Genomic DNA, 26,485 nt, shown 5'->3' on the forward strand with positions numbered 1-26,485 from the left:
GTCTTTTTTTATCGTCTTTGGAGCAAGGAGGAACATTTCCCGATTTCCCCTCCTTAGTTTCTAAACGTAACTGCTGGTATTACTGCGGGTGTTTGTCCCATAACTTCATTGATAAACTGGTACATTATACCAGACTGGGGGACAGCGTTGGAGTTACTGTTGTTTTATGAGTTGTCATCACTGTCGTTTATTTAGAGTTAGAGAGTTACTGAAAAGAAGCATGATTCAGGCTCTGATACTTTCATTTCCAGTAAACGTGCTGTCGGATGTTGGGAAACATCCAGACATCTAAACTGTGACACATGAATCATGTGAGAAAGTCTTCCTGTTGTACTTCCTTAGCAGCTGCAGCTTCACCATACGACAGTTTGTGAACCTTGAGCTAGTGATTGCCAGGCGAACCAGGTTGTGTCAGAAGTCCATGTTCCTCATCTGAGTGAGGTCAAAGGTCAGCAGTAAGTAAATAGATGAGCGAGGTAGGAATGATAGATTAATACGTTTACAAGTGTTCTAATAGCAACTATATGTTGCTATAATGAGTTTAATTGTTTCCCTAAATGCTTCAAAAGGTATAAATACATATCGAATTAGACGTGACTGAACAGAGACTTTGATTTTATGATATAAATAAGATACTATTGAAGCTGTCTTGGACAAAATGTTCGGCTTTCTAACGATTAATTATTGGACTTAAGAGGATTAGCGCTCTACTCCAGACGCAGGAGTCAGCTCAGACCAGAGGAACAAATGTACTGTGTAAAATCCCACTGACTACCAGGTTAAAATAAATTCATCGCAGACAAATTAGGGTTGGATCCCTTTTATTTTCCACTGTGGTCAGGATGATTTCCTTCCCCAACGATCTCCCTCTATTACTGTCTGTGTGAGTGTGTGTGTGTGTGTGTGTGTGTGTGTGTGTGTGTGTGTGTGTGTGTGTGTGTGTGTTGGTAGGCCCACTGTTGTGTGAGCTCAGCGTACTGGAAAGGCCTAATCATCCGTTGCCATAGCAATGAACTTGAGTGCTGTTCGGCAATTCCTCCTCTTTTGTTTGCTGTTTGTTTTACTGTCCAATCACTTATTGTGGAATTTGTGGCATCCGCTGTCATTTTCTGCAGCTTTAAAAGATGAGATGTGAACTGTTTTCAATCATTTTATTGGCTGCATACGATGGTTCTTATATAAACGCTCTTGGATCACTGGAAAATAAATGGAATTACACATTTCTGTGCGTGTGTGTCATAATGGAAACGTGTCTTGCAATAGGAAGAGTAATCTGTTCTAGTAATCAGTTATTTTGCTCCCCATCCTTTTGTAATCTGAAAAAGGACTTTGTCAGAGTTTCCTGTTTTGGAGGTTTTTCTTCCTGGTATTCAATAAATTATTATAATGGTTATTTTGGAAATGAACATTCCTAAAAAAAATAGGAAACCCAGATGATTCGGTTTAAGTAGTCCTCTCAAGTAAGAAGTTTATGAAACTATTTCAATTTCAATATTTAGAAACATCAAGGATAGAGACATTTGACCATAAAGCATTTAATTCTGATGAATTACTCAACAATACAGCAACAGTGTTTTGCAGTTTAAAGCTTTGGCCACTAGAGGGAAACAAATAACTTGTGCTTACATCCGACTCCATGAACTTGAGTTTGCTTCATTAAGTTTTCAACATTACATGTTTTAACTACAAAAAGATATATTAATTCTACATTGGTAGTCAACACATTAATATGTATCACATTTTTAAAGCAAAAGTAGCAATGAAAGGATGACAAAAAAGGAGGTTTTATTTTGTGTTTATTTTAAAAGCAACAACTTGAGTAGTATCCCAAGTGTGGTCAATCCATTGAGCGTCTACAATTAGTCTGATTAAAAAGTAGTGCAATCATGCTCATGACAAACCTAAAAAGGGAAGTTCTAATTTGTCAGACCAACTTTCCCAAACACAAATCTATTTCTGAGCTAATAGAGAAATAACTAACTAACTATAACTTATTTTGATTTGGATTTATTGATTCTTTACTTTATTGATTATTTAAATTATATCTCTATATGGATAAAATATTATGATAAACAAGTGGTAAAAAAGGTATAGCTGGTGAGAGGCTTACAAACTGCATTAACTAATGCTATATGTCGCATGCTATTGAATACGGTATTATCTTTACGTAATTCTTTGCTATCTTAGAACAACTCCTATCATTCTAAAATTCCAAGTCTGACTGTCCTAAAGTAACACTTGAAGATACCAATCATCATCACATCTAGCAAACCTACGAGTAAGAGAGATCTTTTATAAAATGCAGCCCGCAGAAAACCAACCGTATGGGCTCTTTGGCTCCAGGCCTGATAACATGTTGCGTTACCCTGGAGGATGTTAACACTTAGACTTCAGCTCATCCATGGACTTGTTGAGGCGATACATGCAAAACATGGCAGCAGCAATGAGGATCAAGCCTGTGGCCACAAGAAGGATGTAACAGAACAAGAGGAACCCGGTCAAAGCCGCATCCGAGGGCAGAAACCACAAGTACACCCAGCCCTTGAAAAGGTTGTGGTGAACAAACTCGGGCCCTTGTCCAACCACCAACGTGTCGTAGAAAGCAGGCGCCGAGCAAGCGGACGAGGGAGTCTCTGTGATGACAAGAAACTTGTTGGTAGGCAGAGTGATGGTGGGGGATTGGAAACTTGTTGGTCGTACCGTTGTAATTAAGGCGGCGAGTTTTGCCGTTGGAGGGTTTGTTGTCATGGTGACTTCTTGGGTTGCTACTCGAATGGGGGCAGATGTTTGTGTGGGCGGTGTGCTTGTTGATGCAACAGTTGTTGTCGGTCTGCTGGTCTGAATGGTGTGAAGTGGTGTCATTGGCTCACGTCCAGGATGATGTGTTGGTCTGAATATTCTACCATCACAAAAGTCGATCTCCTCGTCCGGAAGAGAGTCAACCGTTTGGTTCAGTCGGTACGCTGGACTGTGACATATCACGTTAGCGCGGTCCACAACCACATGACGGTTTTGTTTCATCCATTTGCTGATAATACTACAAACGCAGTTCCAGGGGTTGCCACCCATCTTAACAACGGCCAAATTCACAGCTCCCTGAAAAATGTTATCCGGAAGGCTCTGCAGCTCATTGTTATCAATAAGCAGCTCCATCAGTTTGCCGAGTCTGGAGAACAGCTGAGGATGTAGAGAATGGAGGTTGTTTGATATCAACGATAGCGTCTGCAACTTGGGGTTGCAGCAGAAGAGGTCTGAGGGCAACTCTCTTAGCTGTTTATTAAAATTGAATTTAAGCTTCCTGAGTCCGGACATGTTGGCAAACAAGTTTCCAGGAGCAGTTGTGAGGTTGGTGGCGCTCAGATAGAACTCTGTAATGTCCGGCATGTGACCCATTAGCTGCTTTGGTAGAGATAGTAGCGGATTGTTGAAAAGGTTCAGCTTGTTCAGCTTGGGCATGTTGTAGAAGCTTTTTTCCGGGATCGCCTCAAGTCGGTTGGAGGACAGGGTCAAGGTCTTCAAGTTCCTCAGAGCCCAGAACACGTGAAGTGGGAGGCTGGTTATCTTATTCCGATGAATTTTAAGCTCCACAAGGTTGACGAGATCATCAAAAATCCCAGCTTCCAGCACCTCTAGTTCGTTGTAACAGATTGCAAGCACGCGGAGATTAGTTAAGTTATGAAAGATGGTTGGTGGAAACTTCTTAATGGAGTTCTTGCAAAGATTCAGGTTGGTGAGGTTGGTAAGTCCCTCGAAAAGACCTGAAGCAAGACTGCTCAGTCTGTTACTGCTTAAGTCAAGATCAAATAACTCTCTGAGTCCTTTAAACATATCTGGAGCTATGGTCTCCAACTGGTTTGAATCTACATGCAGCTGCTCCAGAGTGTTCAGCGGACTGAAGACTCGAGCAGGGAGGGTGGAGAGATTGTTGGATGACAGCTTGACAGACTTGAGCTGCGGAGCAACCTGGAAGGCTCCTGGATAGATGGTATGCAGCGGGCTGGAGGTCAGACCGAAACGCAACAGGAGCTTCTTGTTCGCCAAGCTCTGCTCATTTATGACGGTAATGTTTGTTCTATCAAGCAGCAGTTGGCTTGCGTTGACAGGCAGCAGCTCGGGTACATCTGCGATGGTGTTGCCGTGGCACTGGACACCCCCATCTAATCCACACAGGCAGCTGGCAGGGCAGAGCACGTGGCAGGTGAGGTGTGGCAGCGTGACGAGGATGAGTGTTTTCCACAAGGTGCCTGCAAAATCGATAGAAATAGACATTTAGATGGACTATTAGTGAAGTCTCACTAATATCCCCCCGAAACAGTTGAGCCAAGTACCGATATTTCACTGTTTACTTAAAAGAGCTTAAAAAAAAAGTCAGCTTTTAATGTAAAACTGGACTGCAAGTATTGACATCAAATATAGGATATAATAACAATACAATCCTAAACCTGAGTTTGGGTTTAAACCAAAATAATAATAAAACAATATTCAACCAACCTTTAAAGCGAGACTCCATCGTTGTCTGTTTGATATTACAATACTGCTACTGGGATGTATTCTGCTGTTATCAGAGCACCTTGTCTATCAAGTTACCCGGACCTCTGCTCCAACAGAATGCCCGTCCAAAAGTCAGCCATCGCACTGCACATCCTTCCTGCTGCCCAACCACAAAACCCCATCTCGCCTGTGGTGGACCTGGAATGATATGACACTATCAAATACATTCTATGACTTATTTCCTTAACCTTAAAAGAATAATTTTGAGTAAAACACTGTATTTATGGTCATATTTAGAAAAGATAATCCCGGATTTTTATTCTCATTCACAAGGTTGTCATGGCCAAGATGGCAGGGTAACATTTTCACCCAACCTCCAAATAGAAATGCAAATAAAATACTTAATTAAAAAACAAACTGCATTAAAAAATGTTTTTAATTGTAACAAACTGTAAACATATCAGAAACTGTGTCAACCAGACAATAATAATAATAATGTAATTCATGATCCAAAAACCTGTTTTTCAAAATTGTGGATGTTTAATCATGTAGTTTTTTTTTCGGTAGCTTGAACAGACTTTTGCCAAGATTGTACCCTTTACATTTTTTGTCTTAAACCAGTTAAAGCACAGTAAAGATCTTCAGACTGCCTTTGCAATGGTTGCTTTATGTGTTCCTTGTATGTGCCAGGTTCAGGGCGTTTTAATGTATTGTTTTGAGTTTCCTAATCGGTCCTAAACAGTTGAGTCTAACTTCTATTTACTGGTGTGGAGCGACACACAGGATGCTGGCTCATTTCCTGTGGACTTATCTCAACAGGAAGGTCTGACTGCACTTTGCCTGCATACGCTCCCATTAATGGACCAAACTGAAACTGATAACAACCATTTCTGCATCAAGTCAGTTTGGGTTCTTGACAACTGTACCACTTTTTAAATGTGTCTTCTCTGAATGTGTCATGTGTGTTTTATTTCCCAGGGAGAAAAAACACTTTTTTTTCTGCTACGGTTTCTAGTTGTTAACGTCTTACTGACAGTAATTATCTAGTCAGAGTAAAATTAAAATCTAATTATATACATTTACTGTATGTGGTAAGCGTTTTTCTTTTCCGTCAGTCAATTTCGTAGAAGAGAACTAGTAGTGATGGAAACATCGAGTGTTGCTGATGGCAACTAAACAAACCTAAAACTGGGACAGAATTTAAATTCCTCTATTTGGAAAAAAATAATTAAAGTTTTCATTTTGTTTTCTGGAATTTCCTCAAATGTTTCAATTACATATTATTGGTGTTCATACAGAAGCAAATAGTGTCAAAACAATTATTCTAGGTAATAATGACTCAATTGGGAATTACACTAAATATAAAAAAGATAAAATAGAAAACATTATTTTTTTGGTACTGAACAACCATAGAGCAGTCTATTGTTATAGTGCAGTGTTTCACCGCAGATGTGCATCATGTGCCACATTCTTTCCTTTACATTTTTATTTCCACCGATTCAAATATTTCATAATTTAAGCGAATAACAATAAAAGATAGGAGGGGAGATTTATTCAGAGTGCAATAACATGTGGTACTTTTTTTAACCAAAAGTCACGCAAATATTTGTCACCTCTTTTAACCCATTCAGTGACCAGTAATTTTCTTTAAAGCTCAAAAATAAAGTGTAGATTGACGTTATTTATTTTTCTAAATGAACAGCAGTCAGAATGGAAGCAGTGACTGACGCGTTGGCTGCGGTACAAAAAAAGGTTTTGCCCAATTTGGCCACAAGAGAGCCACATAAACATGCAAATAAAAGGATAGCTGTCAAGTACATTTAGTCAAATCTGACCTCTAAGTGTTTCCAGTGAGTAGCTGATTATTTACAGATTAAAGATGTACACCTGCAGTCCTTAGATCTCCCATGACAGCGCCTCAGTGCGATGGAAATGTTTATTAATGACTTTAATTATGCTACAACTCCATATTGCATTGATAAATACAGATTATATTACAGGTGTTTTGAGTCTTAAGGCTATGTTGGGCTTTGCAGCAAGATTTCACAGTGTTCCTCCTCCTCTCGCATCCGTGTCAGACACAGTACTTCCAGAAGCAAGCTGCAGGCAGAAGAAGCACACAGAACATTAATACTGCGATGGATAGAATGAACTAAAAATATGAATCACTTTGCAGAAGTTCTAAATTCAACTCACGTTCGCCCCTCTTCCTACTTATGGATTTGCCTTCCGCCAAATTGGCTGTGATCTCCCTCTCCAGCTCCAGGTTCTCCCTCAGCGCCCGCAGCTGCAAGCGGAGATCAGAGGGATTAAACGCATCGAGACAGGTAGACGACATCTCAGTAGCTGCTCAGTGATTTTTAGTGAGGATATGCCACATCACCTGTTTACACTGTGGTTAATCAAAGCTTTCTGTATAGGCCACTTTTTTTTTTTTTCAAAGTTACTTCATGGTGAATCTGTGAATTCTCTTACCTCCTCTAATTCGGCTAATTTATTGGCCAGCTGGAGACCTGCAGCAAGGAAAACCAGTGGTCATCAAAGCAGGGGATGCAATTATCTATAATCAGCATTTTATTTCATCTCTCACCTAAGGGATCATCCTTTTCGACAGGAACTACGCCTTTGTGTAAAAACAGTGATATAATCTTGCTCTGAGGATCTTTTGGATCATCAACCCGGTTTCCTGCACATACAAAACAATTACAAATGCAACTTTTAGCAGCCTAAATATTATTAAAACAGACAGACGACCTGAACCATTAAACCAAAATGGCACAGACGTAAAAGGGTGCGGTAGTTGCATCGACAGCAGCAGCTTCCATCCTATGCAGACCAAAAACAATGAGAGTTTGTCACACTTACCTGGGTTAAATATGCTCCGTCCCTCCACATTCAGCACTCCCTGCAGCAGTAGCAAACCTAGGAGCCCTACGCAGTAGTTCACAACTGTTACCCTATCCATAGTACTCATTGTCCCAAACTTTGCCGTCCTGTGACCACTGCCTCAAGTAACACGAGTGATCACTGCCTTGGGTCCATCGCGTCAATATATTTATCCTCTAAGGGGCCGAGAGGAGGGGCCACTCGGCTCCTTACGCACTAAAGCAATTGCTAGTCATTGTTGGTTTCGTCAATAGGCCACCTTTTCACAAAAATTGTAGAGCGTCTGAGTGAAATACCGGGTTGTGACGCAGGCAAGCCAGTAACCCTACATCACTCTGACACGGCCAAATCAAACCGAGAGAGGAAGGTATCAATCAGGTTGTGAGTCTTAGCACCTGCAAGTGTGTGTCTCTTACAATAATTGGTTCTTTAAATAGATACATGGTCCTGGGTTGGTGTGGGAAGAAAGGGGCCAAGTAAATTGGTTGGTTCTCTAAATGCATCGTAGCCAGACACCAACTCCTTTTTCTTGTCTTCAGGATGGATTCGGAGCTCAGGGAACATCGATCACTGCAGCTAAGCCAACTGCCCTGTGACTCCCGTGGACGGTGACAACCTCCTAAGTCACCGTCGGCCATGTCGTGCGTCAAGGCACATGCATCGTGCGGGATTCGGGAAATGAGCTTGATGGCCCACACTGAATTTGGCTGGTGAGGGTCACGCGTAAAAAAGCTGCCACGCAGCTTGTCAGGAAGCACTGCGGAGCCGAGTGAAGTCTGGTCGCTCACATCCAAGATCCGTTCATGAATCCATCACTTTAGTCACTTTAGGCAGCATCTCAAGGCGTGCAAGGAGGAACAATCTCTTTCTAATTTGTTGTATTAGTCACACATAGTAAAGTGAAATGGGTTGAAGAGGCACCTAAAGCGGTTATGTTACAAATACAAATAAATAATTGGCATTATTAGGGGAACACATAACAGGGGCGCTTGTTGTGCATATCAAGTAAATATCACCATCATGCACCAAAGCCTAAACTTAACTAATTCAGCATTACGTATGGACACAGCCACTGGGTCTACTGATGATGTCATTGACTGGGCAGCACATGGACCGCTAATGCTCAGTAGAGAAGAATTAGTGCAGGTGTGGTGGACACCGGCAACTTGAAATGCTGCAGTTGAACACTAGAGGGAGCATCTACATAATCACAATCATAACACGGACTGCTGTCAGACACACGTGTGTGTGTGTGTGTGAGTGTGTGTGTGTGTGTGTGTGTGTGTGTGTGTGTGTGTGTGTGTGTGTGTGTGTGTGTGTGTAGTGGGTATTTCATCAGGTAAATAAGAGATAAATGCTGTTATTCTAATTCAGACAAGCACGTATGCAGTCCTGCTGTTTTGTTTTGTATTATTTCGCCTGCAAGCGTAGCGTATATTTCTCTCCTGACGTCATCACACATCTGGCCCTTAGTTATCTCCCGACGAGGGGAGCTCCCTTTAACTTTTTAGGCTCCGACTCCTTGCAAGCTGCAGGGTTTTACGACTATTGAGCCTTGCGAACTGCGCCAAGTCGTCAAAGGGAGCGGGAACTATACCGGAAGCGTTATAATAAATCTTCCGAATTGACTTGCAAAGTAAGAGCATGGCTGCTTAGGCTTTTAAAGTGAATTACTGGCCACAGACTTTGAATTGACCAATTTTAGTGTGGTCCGTTTATTTCCAGTAATTGTGTGACTTGAACTCATTATTACTGTATTATGTATTAATGTAATTACGTATGTCTGTATTTACTATTATTATTATACAATAAGCAATAACACACAAATATCCTTAAATCAATGTCAATGTTCCTCATTTTGAACTATTTTAAAAGTAGTGTCATCAAAAACTGAGAAATATTTAAAGAAATGACGATGAATCCCTCAATTAAATCCTCAACAGGCCATACCTTCTAAGAGTGATGGGAGCATTATTGGTTTAGTCTTTAGCAATCACATGTAAGCAAACCAAAGTCACCCATCCTACTGAGAGGAAAAGTAGCTCAGTTCTCCCTGTGAATATCTCAATAACTACCACGTAATCTGATTATTTGTTGGTGTCATTGTCCCATACGATCACGAATAGCTCGTGTTGTAGAGAAACAAAATAAGCGACGGTTTTATGGGACTTCACCCGCCGACACATCCAGAGTCTTTTATTGTGACATTCCTAAGCGGAAGTGGTGTCTCGCATCCACATCGCTTTGTGTGACGGCGCGAGGAGGGAGGGGCGCTCGCGGAGCGTCTGACACACCAGCTCCCGCAGAGCAGCGACCGAGGCAATTACAGCGGCGACGTATCGGGAGAAGGCGGACACCGAAACTAATCAAAAGGGCCGACCAGCACCTGAACCACCGATCGATTTTATAAGCAAAAGGCGATCAATCAGCCCGCCGTTAACCTTCGGCGAAACGCGGAAGTGTAATTCAACGTCAACGCTCTTTTTGACTTATTATCGTTGACAACATGGCTGAATGTGACGTTAGCATCGACAAGAATAAACTACCTGGAGTGAAAGAGGGTAACGTCTATCACACACCTGTGAATTAAGCATCACGCGCACCGAGCTTGGTGACGCGAGCGAGGCGAATGTTGACTGAGTGACCGCGGCTGTTTTCCTCGTTGCTGGTTGTTGTTAGCACGGCTCGCTAGTTCAATGCTAACTTAATGCTGTGTTCTGTTAGCTAGCCGACGCTGATTAGAAGACGGCGGGGGGTTGTGCCCCGGTTTAGTGTCCCTGTCAAAGGTTATTTTAGCAGAACGAAAGCGAGTTGTCACATTGTGTCAACTTCCTATTTCATGTTTTGTGTTGTGGTTAAATGGTTTGTGGGGTAAATGGAGGTACGTTATAATCAAAGGGTTGTGTATACACAACGTGGCCACGACCCCAGTGCGCGCGTGTGTGTGTGTGTGGGAACCGTTTAGTAGTCCGATAATTAATAGCCTTCGTACCGATCACATTGTGGTGTTTTTGTGTCGTGAGCAATGTGTAGAGACCCTGTTTTGTTTGTTGTGATGAAAGCTTGGGAGGTCTTCCTTTTTCTTTTTGAAGTTCAAATCGGATCATTTCCGGTTGCATTCAGCTCTCTGCTGTGAAGTTACTGCTTTGAAACATTCTCTTGAAGAGGCTTTCCCAGCCACAATGATTCGAGACCCCCCCCCCCCCCCTGCCCCTTCCTAAAACGTTTACAAACATCCACCACTTTGTCTACGTGTGTGTTGTTGATGTGAAGGTGTGTAGCAGGTGGAGGTGTGCTGGTGGGAAGCAGCTGCTCAGCAGGATGCTTGTTATTCTGCTCAGATAGCTGAGGAACGTTCATTCCCGCTGCTCGGCCCGAAAGCCCCGAGAAGAGCTTTTAAATGTTCATCTCTTGATCATCATCTCAGGAGAACCGGTCCTGTCGTTGTGCTGTAACTGGTCTCGTCCTTTGCCGTCTCCCCTCTGCATGCGTGCGTCCTCTGTGTCGGCGGAGATTCTCTGATTCCAGCACGCAAAGTGATGGTGTGAGGACTTAAACCACCGTCGCTGCTGAAATACTTGATTAGTGTTGTGAAAACTACACCAAGCTAATTACTTGTTATTATACTTGTTGTTAACTTGCACGATCTTTTAAGGGAAGCGTCACTTGTACTTGTTCTTTACCAGGCAGAATACATCTAAGGAGATTAAGCTTGTGCTGGAAAAATGTTCTGTTTTCATTCAGTTTCATACTGATTGGTGGCGCTGGGGGGGCTTTGTGGGGGTTTTCCCCTACTCTTGACAGCATCTGTTACCACCCCCCCACCCCCCTCCTCCTATTTAAACAGACAATCTGGCCTACGCACCGGTGCTTCGCTACGAGAACTTTTTTTGTGCTCGTCAGTAACTCATTCTAGCAAAGTTGTAGACTGTTGCTGCTTATTTTTAATGTGGATCTTTGTGCACGTAGATGATGGACTGTGAGTCTGTGGCAGCTTGTAGTTATTGAGCGTGGTTCGGCTTCGTAATGCAAGTTGAGGAAGAGCGGCGGACGTAGAAGATTAATGTCACACTAATGGTTGGCATGACTTAATGTACATGACTTATGATATCGATTAATCCCTGTGTTATTAAGGAGTAGGCAACGTGAATAATTTGGGTCAGCTAGTTAATTGAGTTTGTTCTCCTCTGAGCAGAACCACTGCCGAGGTGCAAGATGAAATTAAGGTTTTTCTTCTGTTTTTTTTCCTTATACATCCGATGCCACAATGTTTACAGTCACGTGGCAGAGTATCATTTTCTTGCTGGAGTGTTCTAAAGATGTGGAAAACATTGGAGTGTTTTTTTTTTTTTTTTTTAAATCAACAATGACCTAAACGTACATGCAGATTCTTTTAAGGAGCACACGGCCATGAGGGCCACATCCATGGTTAGCTGGGGGGTTGAGAAAGGGCTTGGATGTCCCACCATGTTATACTGGTTCATACAAATCTAAGGCAGAAGACCGGTAGATGAGTATTCAAAGGAGGAGAATCTGCCTCATTTCAGTTCAGTTTACAAGGAAGACTCTCTTCTTTCCACTGTGTGCACAATTGTTTCCAGAGTTACTGGTCACGGCATTTTGTTGTTTTGCAACATTAAACCCACAAATGGAACGCCTGTGGCTTTTGGACTTTTTCTGAAAAGTTGTGATGGAAAAAATAGCAGTAAAATGACTTTCACTGTGTATACAGATAATTGAAATCTTCCAGCTATGCCTGTACATCTCCAGTCCTAGAGCTGAGGGAACAAGATCAATTCAAACCCATAAGCGAATTTCACTTCATGTCTTTCCAGGTAGAAGACGTCCAAACCACTGAACCATTGCTACATGGTGACGCGTGTCTGAAAACACAGCAGAACGTTTGATTCAGTAGAATTCATTAGTCATACAAGTCATGGAAGCCAATCCACGCTTCATGTCAGCTCATTGCATAAAGACTCACTGAACACAAAATCATTCTCTATTTCTCTATGTGAGAGTTTGCGTTGGCCGATGGGCCGGATGTCTAAACGCCTGAAACCGTGAATGTTAGATAAGGATCTTTGTATCTCTGCCGCCTCAAGCTCAACAAGTTGGTCTGAATGAAAAAGCAGTTGGTGAAACACATTTTTAAAATCTCAGTACTTTTCAATTTGTCTCCTCTTTCTTTTTTTTTTTCCAGTGTGCAAAGACTTTGCTGTGCTGGAAGACCACTGCCTGGCCTACAACCTCCAGGAGCAAGAAAGTAAGAAACTTCAAATCTGCCCCAACCCCCACTTTCGGCCCCTTTTTTATTTATAGACCGCTAACACTTACTCATTGCAAACGGGGACTTCTGCTGTGAATGTTTCAGATCACTAATCTGTGATCAACCGTAAACAGCCAGTAAAAAAAGCGCGACTGCTTTTTGTAAGACGAAAAACATTTTGTAGCTCCCACGCAGATGCTTGTCGGTTCATTCCTTCTTCCCCGCCAGTCTGTTTTGCACACAGAAATCGTTCCTTGTCTCTGCATGTTTTCTGCATCAGGCGCGTTGGACTATTTTCGTCAAGCCGCCCCGCTGCGTTTCCCCCTGCAGGTCATTTAACACTTACTTTGCGAAAGCACAAGCTATGAAACATGCTGTTGGCAGTAGAAAAATGAATGCAGTCCACATGGCTCCTCTTTCTTTTTCTTTTTTCTCCCCCTTCTGGAAAACATGTCAAGTCGGACGAACTGCGGCGTCCGTGGCTGCAGCGCAATTAAGCCGACATAAACCCTTCCTCCGCCACACCGTTAACTGTGCGAGTGGTGCAGGATGCCAGTATGCTGCTGCGTCAGGGCTGTGGCTGACTACAGCACAGGCCTGGTGCATGCCATGCGGTTTTGGAACACAAGCATTACTACAGGGGGGGTGGGGGGCTCGTATCTAGAACACATTGTGAGCCATAGCTGTGCGCTTATGTACAAGCCGTGCAGGTGTTTGTCCCTGCAGGACTCATTCATTTAGCTGGTACTTGATTACAATAGAGGCACTTTGCAGACTGACTGAAGAGGGTTTTTCCCCAGTTTGTGCACTGAGGTGATTCTAAGTTAAACCGTCTTGTCTCAATCACAAGCTTCCTTCTGCTATTGTTGCAGCTGCTGGCCGGAGGATATCTCAGTTCAGAGGCCATTTTCTGTCCCAGACATAACAAGCCTTTTTTTAACCTACGCAAATGAATACCCGCCGATGGCTAATGGCCATCACACTCATTCGTAAAGAAAAGAATCAAACTGAAAGAGGCCACTGATTTTTAGGTTGTGCAGCAAATGAGTCGGATACTGATCAGATATCTTTTTTCCGGTTTAATTGGAAGAAGCGGATACATTTAGAGAGTAGACCGTGGAAGCTTGAGTGCTTTTTCACATCCGCACACGACAATGGTCTTCCTCTTACCATGTGTCACCATGAATGGTTAATTCTCTGAGCGAGCTCTGCGAGAGAGGAGGCCAGATGTCACCCAGGCGGACTCTAAGTGCAGATTAGGCTCCATTTTAGCTGCGATTAATTTGGTTTTGGCTGGCCTTGTGTTGTCATTAACTCCTTTTAGAACCCTCGTGATCCACGAGCAAGGCTCGTATCCCTTGGCTCCTTTTGTTGACACACTGCACTGATCTCCTTTGAGCTGGAAAATCTTAGCGTCACCTTTGACCCCGGATGTCACTGAGGAGAATGCCAGCTGACAAAACCTGACTGTCATCCAAATTTGTAGTGTAACCTTCTTTCTTTCCTCGGATGACATCAACAGCTGGCCGTCCTAAAAGAGGCTCTTTGCTTCGAGTTCAAGGTGGAATTAGAGCCGGCTTTTATTTCCATGCAAAATGTTGAGCAGAAAGCATCCAAATCACACGTGGAACACGAGGTCCAGATAGTCCAACTGAACCTCAGAGGGTTGAGTTTGTTGAATGAACAGATGTCGCAGTTCTTTTTTTGCTGCTTTGAAAGGTTAATCAATTCTCTCTTTCGGAGATGTGGCGGTGGATAAATAACAGCCCTATCTTGAGTTGTGACATCAGCTTTCCCCTTGAAATATATTTTTTGTAAGGTGTCATAAATGTAAACCACTGATCAGTGTCATTCACAAAACAAACCTCCATGTGAACCCTGTGGCTTTTATCAGGTCTCCACAGCGGAGACTCTGTTCCCTCTTTCAATCCCTCCGGTCAGCTGGCAGAAACTTTATGGAGCCTTTCACCGGTAAATTGCCAAACGCAATCAGGCCCCTTTTCACACCAGCGCAGGTCGATATCCAGGTGAAACAGCTGCGAGTGAGTGATGCGCTCCGTGCTCAGAGTGCGTCAGCCGGCAGGATTTATCGCCCCCGCTGCGACCCGCGGAGCGCCGTCCCGCGACCTCGGCACGGCACCTCTGCTGCGGAAAGTCATTTGTCAGTAAGCGAGGTCGCTGCTTGTTTATCACCAGAGACCGAAGCGTCCGTGTTCTCACAGACACTGCAGCTCCTCAGAGGGAGGAAAAGCATCACAAACGCTGGTCTGCGTAAAATAAACTTGGTGTGTGTGTACACACGCACGCACGCACGTGTTGAGAGCGGCGCTTGTGTGTTTTGTGTCCCACAGTTGAAAGCCACTTGGCGTCCAACGTCAACAAGAGCCGTCTGGTGCAGAAGGACCTTCAGGTGGCCAAGAAGCTGCAGGAGGAAGAGGATCTGAGGGCCAAGGGCCACACCCAGAAAAAGCACATTGACATGTGGGTGACACACACACACACACACACTTGTATATGTCTATACAAAAAACGCACACAATTGGGGGGGAGAAATTGACCATAAATCTATAACCTATAAATGCAACCTCATGTGATTACCTAGTGAAACATTTAATTTGCAATGTATTACTTATTAATTGTACTTTGATATGATTAGTGCGGTGGGATTCAATATTGATCTAGAAGCTTTTAGCTGATTATAATTGTATGTGATCATCAAACTGTAGCTATAATCATCCTTTTGAAGTGCAGAATTATGGGTCTTTATGGGTTTAGTTTCTAACGTGAAATGACCCTCAGTAAGAACTCCTCAAAATGCCTTTCAGAAGAAGCTGCGTATAGTATTTGCTGCTTGGCGACTAGTGTAATCTGGTGTAAATACTCCCGAACCCTGAACACAGCCATCAACGTGCTGCATCACTCCCGCCACAGACAACTCCGCTGTCGGGATTTAGGAGGTGATGTCCGGCGTTCACTACCAGCTCCTTTCAGCTCCGAGTGCTGGGAAGCAAAGAGCCAAAGGTTTAGGGTCGTTAGTCAGGAATCTGTTATTCTGATTTAATAAAGAGGATTACAGAGTTCTATGGTCAGCAGCCGTGCACTTGACTCTTTGTTATAAAGACCCAACAGTGTGGAGGAGGTTTGTGCTTAGAAAGGCTTTGCAACGCAAAGTGGATCACTCGCTTGTTTTTCTCCGTGTGGTGTCTCCAATCCTTAAAGCCCTGAAGTATAATTATATTTTCAAAGGGGGTTTTGGTCGCCTCCAGCTGCACGTCCAAAGCTGTGCAGCCGTCCACACAGACCCGCTTCTGTTGCCTCTGCTTCAGTCTGGACCAGTAGCTGCTCCGAAGCCCACTCGGGAGTCGGTCACCCCTTTTCTGCGCTCCTATTTGCAATAATATTGCTGACTCGCACCTTCTTAGTGGGATCACTGTTGTGCAAACGCACCCTGTCGCATAGCAGAGGGCGCCCCCGCGGAGACGCCAGATGCCGCGCCGTCGATGGAGGCGGGCCAAAGAGGCTTGCTGTGCTGGGAGCTCTCCATGCCACGCAACCGGCACCTGCCAGCGCCGCCTCACAAACACCCACTCAGACGCTTGACTAAACACAACATATCGGATGATCATGTACCACTTCTCTGTTCCAATCAAAAATGATTTAAACTGTGTAGCTCTTAGTTTTGATTGAGTTGATGTATTGAAGTTCTGTTGCAATGTAGAGGGGAGAGATATTGAAATAGATTTGTATATTCAAAGCTTTGTGTTGTTCTTGATATATTTTTAAAAAGTAATCACAAGTGTTCTCATTATCATACTAACTTGTCTAAGCTTGTTGTTTTATGGTGAATGCTGCTTTTGATGTTCTCCAAACCCCTCCCTCCCCCCTCCCGTGTGCACGTGAACCCTCGGGAACCTCCAGTGAGCGGCAAGACAATGAGATCGCCCAAGAGATTCAGGACCAACTGGTCCGACAGGCGGAGCATCAGCGGCAGCAAGAAGAGAAGGACGCGGTGAGAAACGCACATTTCCCGAGGTTCCGTCAAGCACACAGCGTGTTACGCGCGTGTCAATGCGCCGCTGTGGGCGAGTCATTCCACGTGAATCGCCCCTTTGTTCCTGCCTCCAGATTTTTATAATGTCATAACAGCCACGGTGGCCTGGCCGGTTATTTGTCACAAACCTTTGAATCCCAATGTTGACACCCGACACAGAGGGGATAGTTTTAGGTGTGTGTGCTGTTCAGGACCCGGCTGCATTTGTGAATGTCTTTCTTTTTTTTTTTTCCCACAATACTGTTGATAAACAAGACAGACAGTTTCGCCGGTGAGCTTGTAATTGTCATCACAATTCGATGACATAAAGTCAATATGCTTCAGGTCACGAGCTGCCACGGTTGATATTCTTATATTCTACTTTAGGTCCTACTCTTATCATCCTATACCACTAATGAGTTCAGTCAGCGATTGGTCTCATTGGTCCGTACTACTGTCGGCTCAATGATCCGGGAATCTTTTCACTGTAATCTTATATGTTTGAAGCTAAAGAGACTCTTGTAAAAGGAAAAAAAGGCCTCTGACAAATTCCATATACATTTTCATATTCATGCATGTTGTGTTTGTTTTATAGGCCATAGCTCGTAAGCTGCAGGAGAAGGAGATGAAAGAGGAGAGGAAGAGACAGAAGCAGCTTGAAGCTAACTTTGAGGAGGAGTACTTTGAGGATCACGGAGGTAACGAGAGCACCACTGACTCGTGTTCCTGTGTGCCTGTTCCTGTGTGTAAGGACGACAGAGGAGACGTACGTCCTGTTCTGTGGGCCAGGATGTATTCCTTCTTTCAGCTCCGGCTGTGTGACTGTGTGCCTTTGAAGCTGCGTGGCGCTGCAGGTTGTCGCTGACTCGAGGGCAAAGATTTGGGAATTTTCATTTTGCCCCCATTTAAGAACAAAATTTAACAGCTCTTAAAATAGATTTTCCCTTCAACATTAGATAAATATCTAGTTAGTGGGTAATAAATTCAGTAGGATTTACTCACTCATGCTTCTATTACACATCGGTGACGGACTCAGTGTCGCGTATTGGAATCTGTTTTCGTGCACATCATCATCATCATCGACTGCATGATGCATCCAACTGGAGGTCTGTTCCTTCTCTCCTGAAAGAGAAACAGTGGCTCATTTCAGTCCCACTCTCAAGATCGAGGCTCAGCGCGGATCCTTTTTGTAGAAAATGTTAATAAGCACCAGTTTGTCGGAATTAGAAATGTTTCTGCTGCTGAAATGTAGTTACCTGGAAGAATAGTGTGTTCAGACTCGCTGCCTCTCGGCCTGCTGGACCAAATGCTGCACTTTGCCTCCCAGTGTTCCTGCCTGAGCTATTGGCTGTGTGGTATTTTCAATTTGTTGACATTTTATTTGTAGAATGTGAGCAGGAGAGGAAAAAATATATATTTTAAAATAACACAAAGAACAGTCAGTCTCCACTCTGCTTGGTTTAGTTTTTTGTTAACCAGAATATGTGTGTTCTCTGCGCTGCACCTGTATTCCAGAGACACAATAGTATTTACTTTCACTGTGAGAGCGCAGATGTATTGACCACGTGTTGTTATTGTCTGCTTTACAAGAGGTATTTTCATTTCTTTCCTTTCCTGAGGCCTTTCAGCCAGTTTCCCATGGATTACAGACTGGAGGCCGGACACACCTTTTTATGAGAAACATTTTTCTACTCAACTACTACTCAACCTCCCTAAAGGGTCCAAGGTCCTCAACTCATTCTCACAAATCCCGTGGGAAACTGTCTCGGGAATTTGAGGGTTAAACAGGGCGGAGGGGGGACTGTTGTCAAAAGAGAGGCGGGGTTTAAAGAAGCTAACAGGACGCAGCGTATAGTATCAGCAGAGGTGTGGACACGCCTTTACTGAGAAGGTGTGTCCACACTTTTGACTGGTACTTTATGTCCTCTGCTGTCAGTCTGCCGGTCATGTTGTGTCTCTAAAGATCACCAGCCTTCCAGGTGCTGCTTTACCCTTTTTCTAATGATGTGTCACGCGGCGGGTGGTCGCAATGAAGCCGCAGAGCGTCCACGCCCACTGTGCCAATCTGCCCCGCTCTATTTACCCTAAACATAAACCAAAGGATTGAGCTCCTAAATCAGTGCTGAAAGGGCCTGCGGTCAGTCAGCACGTGGTACTCGTGCACCTTAAGGTGTTCTTCTTTACACCCTCAATCTCTGAGCGATGTGAAATCATCCAGCTGAGTAGTTTGCTGCTCCCTTCAGGGTGTGTGTGTGTGTGTCCGATCGATTGGATGTCAACCAGCCAGTTAGATAACCTGAATTCCATTGCGCTGACGGAGTGACGAGCCTCCGCTGTGCGCTCCCTCGTTGTGCTTTTCCGCTCGTTGACACTTCAGTCGACTCCCGGCTGGGCGCCTTCCAGTAGAGACAAGCTTGTTGTTCTCGATCTTGAGTTCTGTCCGTGCACCGGGAATAACGCCGCCTTTCTTCGTCCATGTGAAGCGCGCTACGTATTTGTTTCAAGCGCTCCATCTAACCAAGGACAAGGGTGTTACAGCGCTTGTTGTTTACTGTGTCGCATAAAAAAAGATTGATATTATTATCTTGTTGTAGCTCTCTCTGCCTTTGATACTCTCACGTGCTGACAAACCATTTTAGCTTATGTCAATCCTGTCCTTTTTTGTTTGTGTGTCACGTTTCTATGTTCTCATCAACCGTCATCATCATCACCTTCGTCCTAGCCGCCCGCCCTTCTCCTTCTCTGCCCCGTTCAGCCGCGAGGGGACCGTTGGACCTGGACGAACACACCCGTCACAGGTCCACCTCCCTGGGTCGACTGGACCACTACGCTCCCCTGAGCGCACACCGTGATTACTCCCCAGATTACAGCTCCATGGAGACCAAAAGGAGCAGATACCCCAAGCAAGACAACAGCCGCTCCAGGAATCCCGAGCACCACCCCCCAGGGGCAGAAGGAGGGCGGAGCAGGCACGCAGAGCCGTACCCAGAACACCTGCTGACCCCTAGAGGCAAGCAGGGGGACAGATACGCAGATCCTGAGCCCACAGAGACCGGCAGAGCTAGGGGCCCCGGGGGGGATGACCCGGACCGAGCGGTCAGAAGGAAGGAAAGACCGGCCAGACCTCCTCCACCAAAGAGCCCCGTGGGGAGAGAGGGGAGACGGGACCGGGGCAGAGATCTGGAATGGGAGAGGCAGGTGGAAAAAGAGCCAAGGAGAGACAGGGAGCACGACCCAAGAGGGGCTAGAGCAAGAGACCGGGAACGATCCAGAGATGGGACGCTGGGTGGGGACGGACAGAGCGAGAGAGACGGGCACAGGCGGAAGGACAAAGACGGGCAACGAGCGAGAACCAGGAGCAGCGAGAGGGGACTGGAAGAGGAGGCGGGGCACAGAAGGGACGGGCCCAGAGAGGGCAGGGCTTCTTGGGAGGAGGCGGGGGAGGAGGAGGGCGAGAGGGAAGGCAGGGCCCGGGGCCGGCAACGTGTCCTCTCTGGCCCCGAGGACGTGTTTGACGTGCTGGGAGAGCAGGGCGGGGGTCGTTCTCACCCCAACGGAGAGACAGGTACCGCGCTGAGCCCCCTTTTGTGTGGTGTGCCGGAGGTTGTTCTCTGCTTTGCCAATCCCGGTGGTGGGTCGATCTAACATTGCAATCACTAATGAAGACGCTCATTTTCAGTTCTCACGGGGATGACGACAATTTCTGATGACTGACTGATTTAGATGGTTTGCAATGATTTGATTTATTGCTGTTGTGCTGTGGGGTTTATTTGGTTTTGTCTGCTGCGTTGTTGCATTGAGCGTTACAGGATTACACTGCTATTGAGTAACATGGCTGAAACGTGGCATTTCCAAGGGGCTTCAGGGCTGGTTATTTTGTTCCCCAGCTGTTTAAGGCCTTTGTCTTAACACAGTGATGGACACCGTGCACTGCAGCCCTTTTAGTTGCCTTTTTAAAAGCTTTAATCCACCTGCAAATTAATCTATTATCGTGTTGAAACGATGACTCAATCAGTCAAAAAACTTTGAATAATTTATCAATCAAGTAACAGAATATTGGGATTTTTTTCATTTTTTTGCAGATGTCTTAAAGACTTAACAATTGAAATAAATGCTACAGGCCTACTGTGTTGTTGATATAATGTGCTGACATCCACAGGTCGCATCGTGCACCGCGTGAGCGGGGCAGTGATATCAGAAGCTGCGTACGGCGTGAGCGAGGCCACCAAGGACTTGACTAAGCTCGATGTCCGTGAGCAGGAGCTGAAAGACTTGGAAGTGGCCCGGAAAATGCAAGAGGAGGAAATCAAGGTGAGGGAGGAAAAGGAAAAGTGATGGATTTACTTAATTTGTGGGAATAAAGGGTGATATGAAAAACAAAAGTTTTATGCATGAGAGTGAAATCAAACAACCTAAAATACATCATAGTATGTTGAAGATATCTGATAATGTTTGCTTATGCATTTCATTTTAATAAAGCCTTTAAGCTTCTTTGTTCTGATGATAGATGCCAGCATTTTGACTGTAAACTGAAATTAACACCTAAATACTGTAACTTCACACCATTGGACTTGTAATGGCGGAGGTTATTTGAATTCTGTTCTATTTTGGGACAATTATTTTAAATAAGGTTTTCATTTAGGTAATTCAAAGGATGTGTGGAGCTGTCATTCGGTTTGAATAAAGTTCAGCTTCAATAAGCCTGAAAAAACATTTTAAAAAGCCTCCGTCTGTCGTTTCCTATGTTACAAAACGTTGGAACAATGTGTTCCACTTGGGGGGAAAAATGTGACTTTTTGTTCTCTGCTTTCAGGCCAGCAAGGGGCATGTGCGCACCGCCCAAGTGGCGCAGGATGAGGTGAGTGGCTGAAGTCTCACGCCGTCGTGCTGTTTGTTTTCTTCATATCCGTCATTTCCTCAGCTTAACCAATTGAATCGGTTTATAAAGCCGAGCCAAGTAGTTCCTCAACCAGACCAGATGTGAGAAGAAATAGAGATCCAATACATAGAGCTAGTGACTCGACATCCCAAATGTGGAATCCTGTAGGATACGGAGGTTTCGCTGGGGTTGCGTTTATCATTATGTTTCGGATGTCTCTCTGTGGCAGGAAATTGCCCGACTGCTGATGGAAAGAGAGAAGAAGGAGTACCGGAAGAATCGAGAGCGGGAGAACGAGCGAGAGCGGGAGAAGGAGAAGGAGCGAGAGAGGGAGAGGCTGGCCATGGAGAGGAAGGCAATGGAAAGGAGGCGGCTGGAGGGAGACTACAGGGTCATTTGCCTTAACCACGCTCCTTTTTCTTTTTAAATGAGTGCATGGGATGAAATGCCTTTTTGCAACGTCTGACGTTCTTATATCAATATATATAAAAGTGTGTTTCTACCGCGGTTCCAGAACCATAATGATTTGTGTTGGTTTGCAGCCGAGCGCGGAGGAAGTAGTCCGACCCAGAACACGAGATGAGCATGAGTACCAGAGGCAGAGGGAGCGGAACCACAACAAGCCTGCCAGGTACTCAACCCCGTCATTTCTCAAGGCCGAACACTAAAGTCAGCCAAGGCGTGTAAATAAAATGATCTCTGTCCGTCTCAGGCCTCCTCAGCCTGGGGTTCACGACTACGAGAACGTGAACTCTGGCTACGGCTACTCGGACCACCCGGCTCCCCCCCGCGCCCCCACCAGACCGGAGGCTGCTTACAAAGGTTTTTATTGGTTTTATAATATGGTGATCACAGATTGATCATTAGATATTCAGCCTTAGCTCATTGATACAGCTACTCAAAGAATATCTAATGGGATAAAATAATGAAGTGATGATATATTTCTTACTCTGGAATTGATTACTTATTTATATCAGTGACGGTCTTTAACACAGCCCTCCTCCATCTCTTCCAGGTGGCTATCACCGGCGGTGACTCAGGCTCTCTGCCGTCATGCTGTCAGTCCTCCTTCATCCTCACATTTTTTTCTCTTAAAATTCTATTTTTTTTTTTTTCGAACTCTCAATCAAAAGCCTTGACGTTTGGCCCAGAGTTAAAGAAGTGGAGTCTGTGGGTGCTGCAACAACGCATTCTTTTTTTTATATGTATAAGTTGTAGTTTATATTATGTTTTAACTGACTCAACATCACGACCAGCCAGAGTAACAGCCTTTGTGACACAACCTCCCCCTGATTCTTAGCTGTTGACATAAAGGAACCTGAACTTTTTCTGTGATCATTGTGTGCTGATGTTCATCCTTCCCGTGGACCATTCCATCGAAAGGGCTCACGGCCTCTGCTGGACGCAACCAGCCAATCTTAAAACTCCTCGTGACTCTTCATGGGGACGTGCCCGTCCGGTCCAACGCGGCTGCCACAGCGTCTTGGATACCAACATGGCAGCTGCTTTGTACCCGCGCGCTGAAGTTCTGCTCACTCGTCATGCTGTTACAACAAACGGCGTACAACTCCCGAGAACAAAAATAAGCTCTTATCAAGATGCTGGTGGCTTCGACGTGTTTTACCACGTGCACCAGCCCAGAGGAGGCGGAGCTTGGTGGATCATCCACGGACGTTTAATTGGCTGTCGCCTTTTTCTTCTTCTGCTTGTGAGGGGAACTTTGTAACTCAATCACCCTTAAAACTATGGATGGATGATGATTTGTGTGAGTCACTGTTTCTATGTGCATGCTTACTGAAAGTGTCCAACTGTGTACATGCATTTCAGCTCTATATCGGATGACCTTTGCACTCCGTTTGAAAGGTCTTCAGCCACAACAAGCCAATAATCCCTTTTTTTTATTTATTTTTTTTGCCACTATTTCATATCGAATCACCTTTTACAAACCAATGGCTGACCCATAAAAGGACCAGTACCAAAATGAAGTGCGTGTACATGGCTTGTCTGTCAAACCTGATATCATGCTTGTGCTTACGGCACAGATGTTGTGCAATTGAATATCTGCTCTTGTTTTATTTAAATGTAAATATCGTTTCTGTTGGCTTTTTTTTTTTTTTTTTACGTGTGCAACTACATTGTGTTTTACTCATTTTTTTTCTGAAAAGGGAGTTACTTTTTATACAATGTCTTTCTGCAGATTGTCCCCCCTCCCTCCTTCAGTCTTCTCTTAAGCTCAAAGGCAGACATCACTTCCTTGCTGCAGTAAAGACAAACATCCCCACAATAGATCTACTTCTGGACAGACAGAAATCTGTCCCCAGATCTGCTCTAATGTATATCTATGCTCAAAGGGAACTGGTTTTGTATTATACCGCCTCCAGGATCCATTATTTTCTGTTCATATTGAATGAGGTGATTCCATTTTTGACCGTTTCGTGGTGTTTCCATGCCCCCCCCATTAGAAGTGTTGTTTGAGTTGTAAATCAGCTTCCAAAATGATTCCCTCCCGGTTGAGTGAACTGAGACGTTTGCATTGCCACGGACAAAATGTGTTTGTGTTCTAATGTGCTTATTTCTGTAGACTGAATGGGCTTTGCGCCGTGTGTTCATTTTATCAGGGACTTGCCAATGGGGAAAGCTTTTGTGGACGTAGCAGAGCTGCCAAGACGGGACTCTTTATTTATTCTTTGAGAGCACCACCATGTGGACATGTTGACAATTGAAATCAAATGTACAAAATTGATGTGATTGGGATGTCGTTCATCAGACGTTACTTTAGAAAAAAGTGCAGTCTACGTTGAATGCTACTTTATTTTCTTTAATCCAGGGCTTGTATGCAATTTGCCAATTGATTCAACAGTGTTGAAACTTGCTGTAAAAATGAAGGAGTTGCTCTTGTGGCATCTCGATGTAATAAACTATCAGCATTCCCAACTGCTTATGAGCAGGACTTTTATTGGACCACCACACAATGCTGCACCAGCATATTTAAATGACTCATTTAAGCCCTCACTTTTATTTCCAGAGTGTCCCCTTAATACAAATATAGAAAGACAAGGCGCCCAAAAAGACTCATAAGATGTGCACCCACTGCCTAGTGTTGACTCATTCGAATGTTACATAATGTCTCTGTCCCGTTAAACCGGTAATTCTGGTCATTGTAAACAAGTCTGCACCTCAGCAGTACCAAACAAAAGTGAACCCGCTTCGATTATATATGATCAACTGGAACAATTTAACTTCGGGTTGACAGTGGCACACGGAGCAGAGGGTGTGCTGGGGAGCAAGGTTGGTAGTTTGAACCCTGGCTGTCCCATGTCAAGCTGTCCCTGAGCAAGACACCTAACCCCTAATTGCGCCAAAATGTAAAAATCATTAGGTTAAAAATTCAAAGTAAGTCGCTTTGGGACAAAAGCGCCGGCTAAATGACCTGTAATGTAACTTAAAGATGAACACTGTGCCATAGTGAATGCAGTACAAGCATTAGTTTCACTTTTATTGTTATTCACTGCAAAGATCATTTTCAGCATGTTTTATTTTTACATTTAAAAAAAATTCCTATATCCAGGACTACTTACATACTTTCATCTTAATGCTCAATGCAATCATTTCCTTGTACATAATTCCAGGTCAGTCTTTTATTGCCAAGCTAGAGGAAAGTACAGTTACACCCTCCATCTCTGAATGGTTGAGAGGATCTGGTTCACCAACATACCAGACATACTGAGGCCTCGTCTGCATGTGTTAACACCACTGCCATGCCCTTTATGTCACAACTAAACTACACCTCCTTAACCACAAAAATGGCTGCTGCAGTTTGAAAATTAAAAAAAAAAAAAGAAAAAGCAACAAGGGTTGTTATATAGAACATGACATCCACTTGGCTCCCGGTGGCCTATCGGAGTAAATATCAAATAAAATGCTCTTCAGATGAGTTGAACAAAAAGTGAGTCTTTGCTTACACTGTATGCAGACGTTGGTGAATTCTACAAGCAGTAAAGTTTTAAAGAAGTACAAGTGAAGTAGAGATGAATTGTCCTCTCAGACTGGCAGGTGTCCTCGGTGCCGGATGCACATTACACACACGACCAGAAACAATGACTGAAATTTTCAATAGAAATTCACAGGCAAGGTTTCCAGCAGTGCGGGTAATAGAAACGCTGTACAAAAACAAAATCCTGTGGAGAGAAACGAAAAGTTATTTTGTGTGTCAACACCGCCTTCAGGTGCTGCGCGAGAAGCGGGCCCCGCGCGCTCCTCGCTGCGGGCGAACACTCATTAGTGAGCTCGAGCTCGTTGGACGTGTTGTCCGTTTAGTACCGCGACGCATCCCGGGTGTGACCCTGGTGGAATTCAGCAAACCGCCGGAACCGCGCATCCTTGCGTGCGGAAAGCCTTTGCCTGAGAGAACAGGTAACAGGTGTGTTCGCAGGTAAAGTGGACTCACCTGTCCTCCGACCGCCGAGGGGTCAACAGCTGCTGCCGCCGCCGCTGCAGGACTTCACCGGGCCGGTGGGATTCACTCTCTATGTTCCGCGTCTCTCACCTGGCAGGTAAAAGCGCTGAGTGCTGCTGCCCGTCATCCGCGGCGCGCCGTGTTGGGACACGAAGACACGCCCACTTATATATGAGAGAGAGAGAGAGAGAGAGAGAGAGAGAGAGAGAGACTCGATCACTCTCTCCCCTCGGGATGTTTCGGTTCGTTCAGGTGGAGTTTCTCGCAACGTGCGAATCCTCCGCAGAGAGGACGGCGAGGCAGTGAATGCAGGCGCTCATTGGTGTGATTCTGTGAGAGGATAAAGTGTTTTTTAATTAACCCAATGCATCACATGTCTTTCCTCTTCTCTCTCTGTCCGTCGAACCCAATGGGGGAGGGTGGGGGGAGAGGGTGGGTGTGGTGCACCTTCAGGAAAAACCGGTGCAGGGAGTC

General features: G+C 44.6%; 3 protein-coding genes across 4 annotated transcripts; 1 reads left to right on the forward strand and 2 right to left on the reverse strand.

Annotated features, from left to right (window-relative positions):
* Positions 1–1,779: 1,779 nt before the first annotated feature.
* On the reverse strand, positions 1,780–4,653 carry LOC120824096 (uncharacterized). The gene is made up of 2 exons (XM_040184679.2): positions 4,492–4,653; positions 1,780–4,244 (listed from the first exon to the last, which is right to left on the reverse strand). Exons 1-2 carry the CDS (start codon positions 4,508–4,510, stop codon positions 2,377–2,379), a joined length of 1,887 nt encoding a protein of 628 aa, XP_040040613.2. The 5' UTR covers positions 4,511–4,653; the 3' UTR covers positions 1,780–2,376.
* Positions 4,654–6,414: 1,761 nt separating this feature from the next.
* uts2d (urotensin 2 domain containing) lies at positions 6,415–7,572 on the reverse strand. Its single transcript, XM_040184505.2, has 5 exons — positions 7,357–7,572; positions 7,082–7,177; positions 6,967–7,004; positions 6,688–6,778; positions 6,415–6,591 (listed from the first exon to the last, which is right to left on the reverse strand). The coding sequence occupies exons 1-5, from the start codon at positions 7,463–7,465 to the stop codon at positions 6,566–6,568; spliced, it is 360 nt and encodes a 119-aa protein (XP_040040439.2). The 5' UTR covers positions 7,466–7,572; the 3' UTR covers positions 6,415–6,565.
* A 1,940-nt stretch (positions 7,573–9,512) lies between these two features.
* ccdc50a (coiled-coil domain containing 50a) lies at positions 9,513–24,489 on the forward strand. 2 transcript variants are annotated; one of them, XM_040184439.2, is made up of 12 exons: positions 9,513–9,938; positions 12,581–12,643; positions 14,998–15,127; positions 16,565–16,655; positions 17,272–17,374; positions 19,399–20,241; positions 20,836–20,987; positions 21,490–21,534; positions 21,785–21,946; positions 22,098–22,186; positions 22,268–22,377; positions 22,571–24,489. In XM_040184439.2, the coding sequence occupies exons 1-12, from the start codon at positions 9,884–9,886 to the stop codon at positions 22,588–22,590; spliced, it is 1,863 nt and encodes a 620-aa protein (XP_040040373.2). In that variant the 5' UTR covers positions 9,513–9,883; the 3' UTR covers positions 22,591–24,489. The 2 variants fall into 2 exon arrangements, with proteins under 2 accessions (XP_040040373.2, XP_040040374.2); XM_040184440.2 differs by lacking the exon at positions 19,399–20,241.
* Positions 24,490–26,485: the final 1,996 nt, after the last annotated feature.

This window comes from Gasterosteus aculeatus, chromosome 8 (genome assembly GCF_964276395.1).
Source record: "Gasterosteus aculeatus chromosome 8, fGasAcu3.hap1.1, whole genome shotgun sequence".
NCBI classification, from domain to species: domain Eukaryota; kingdom Metazoa; phylum Chordata; class Actinopteri; order Perciformes; family Gasterosteidae; genus Gasterosteus; species Gasterosteus aculeatus.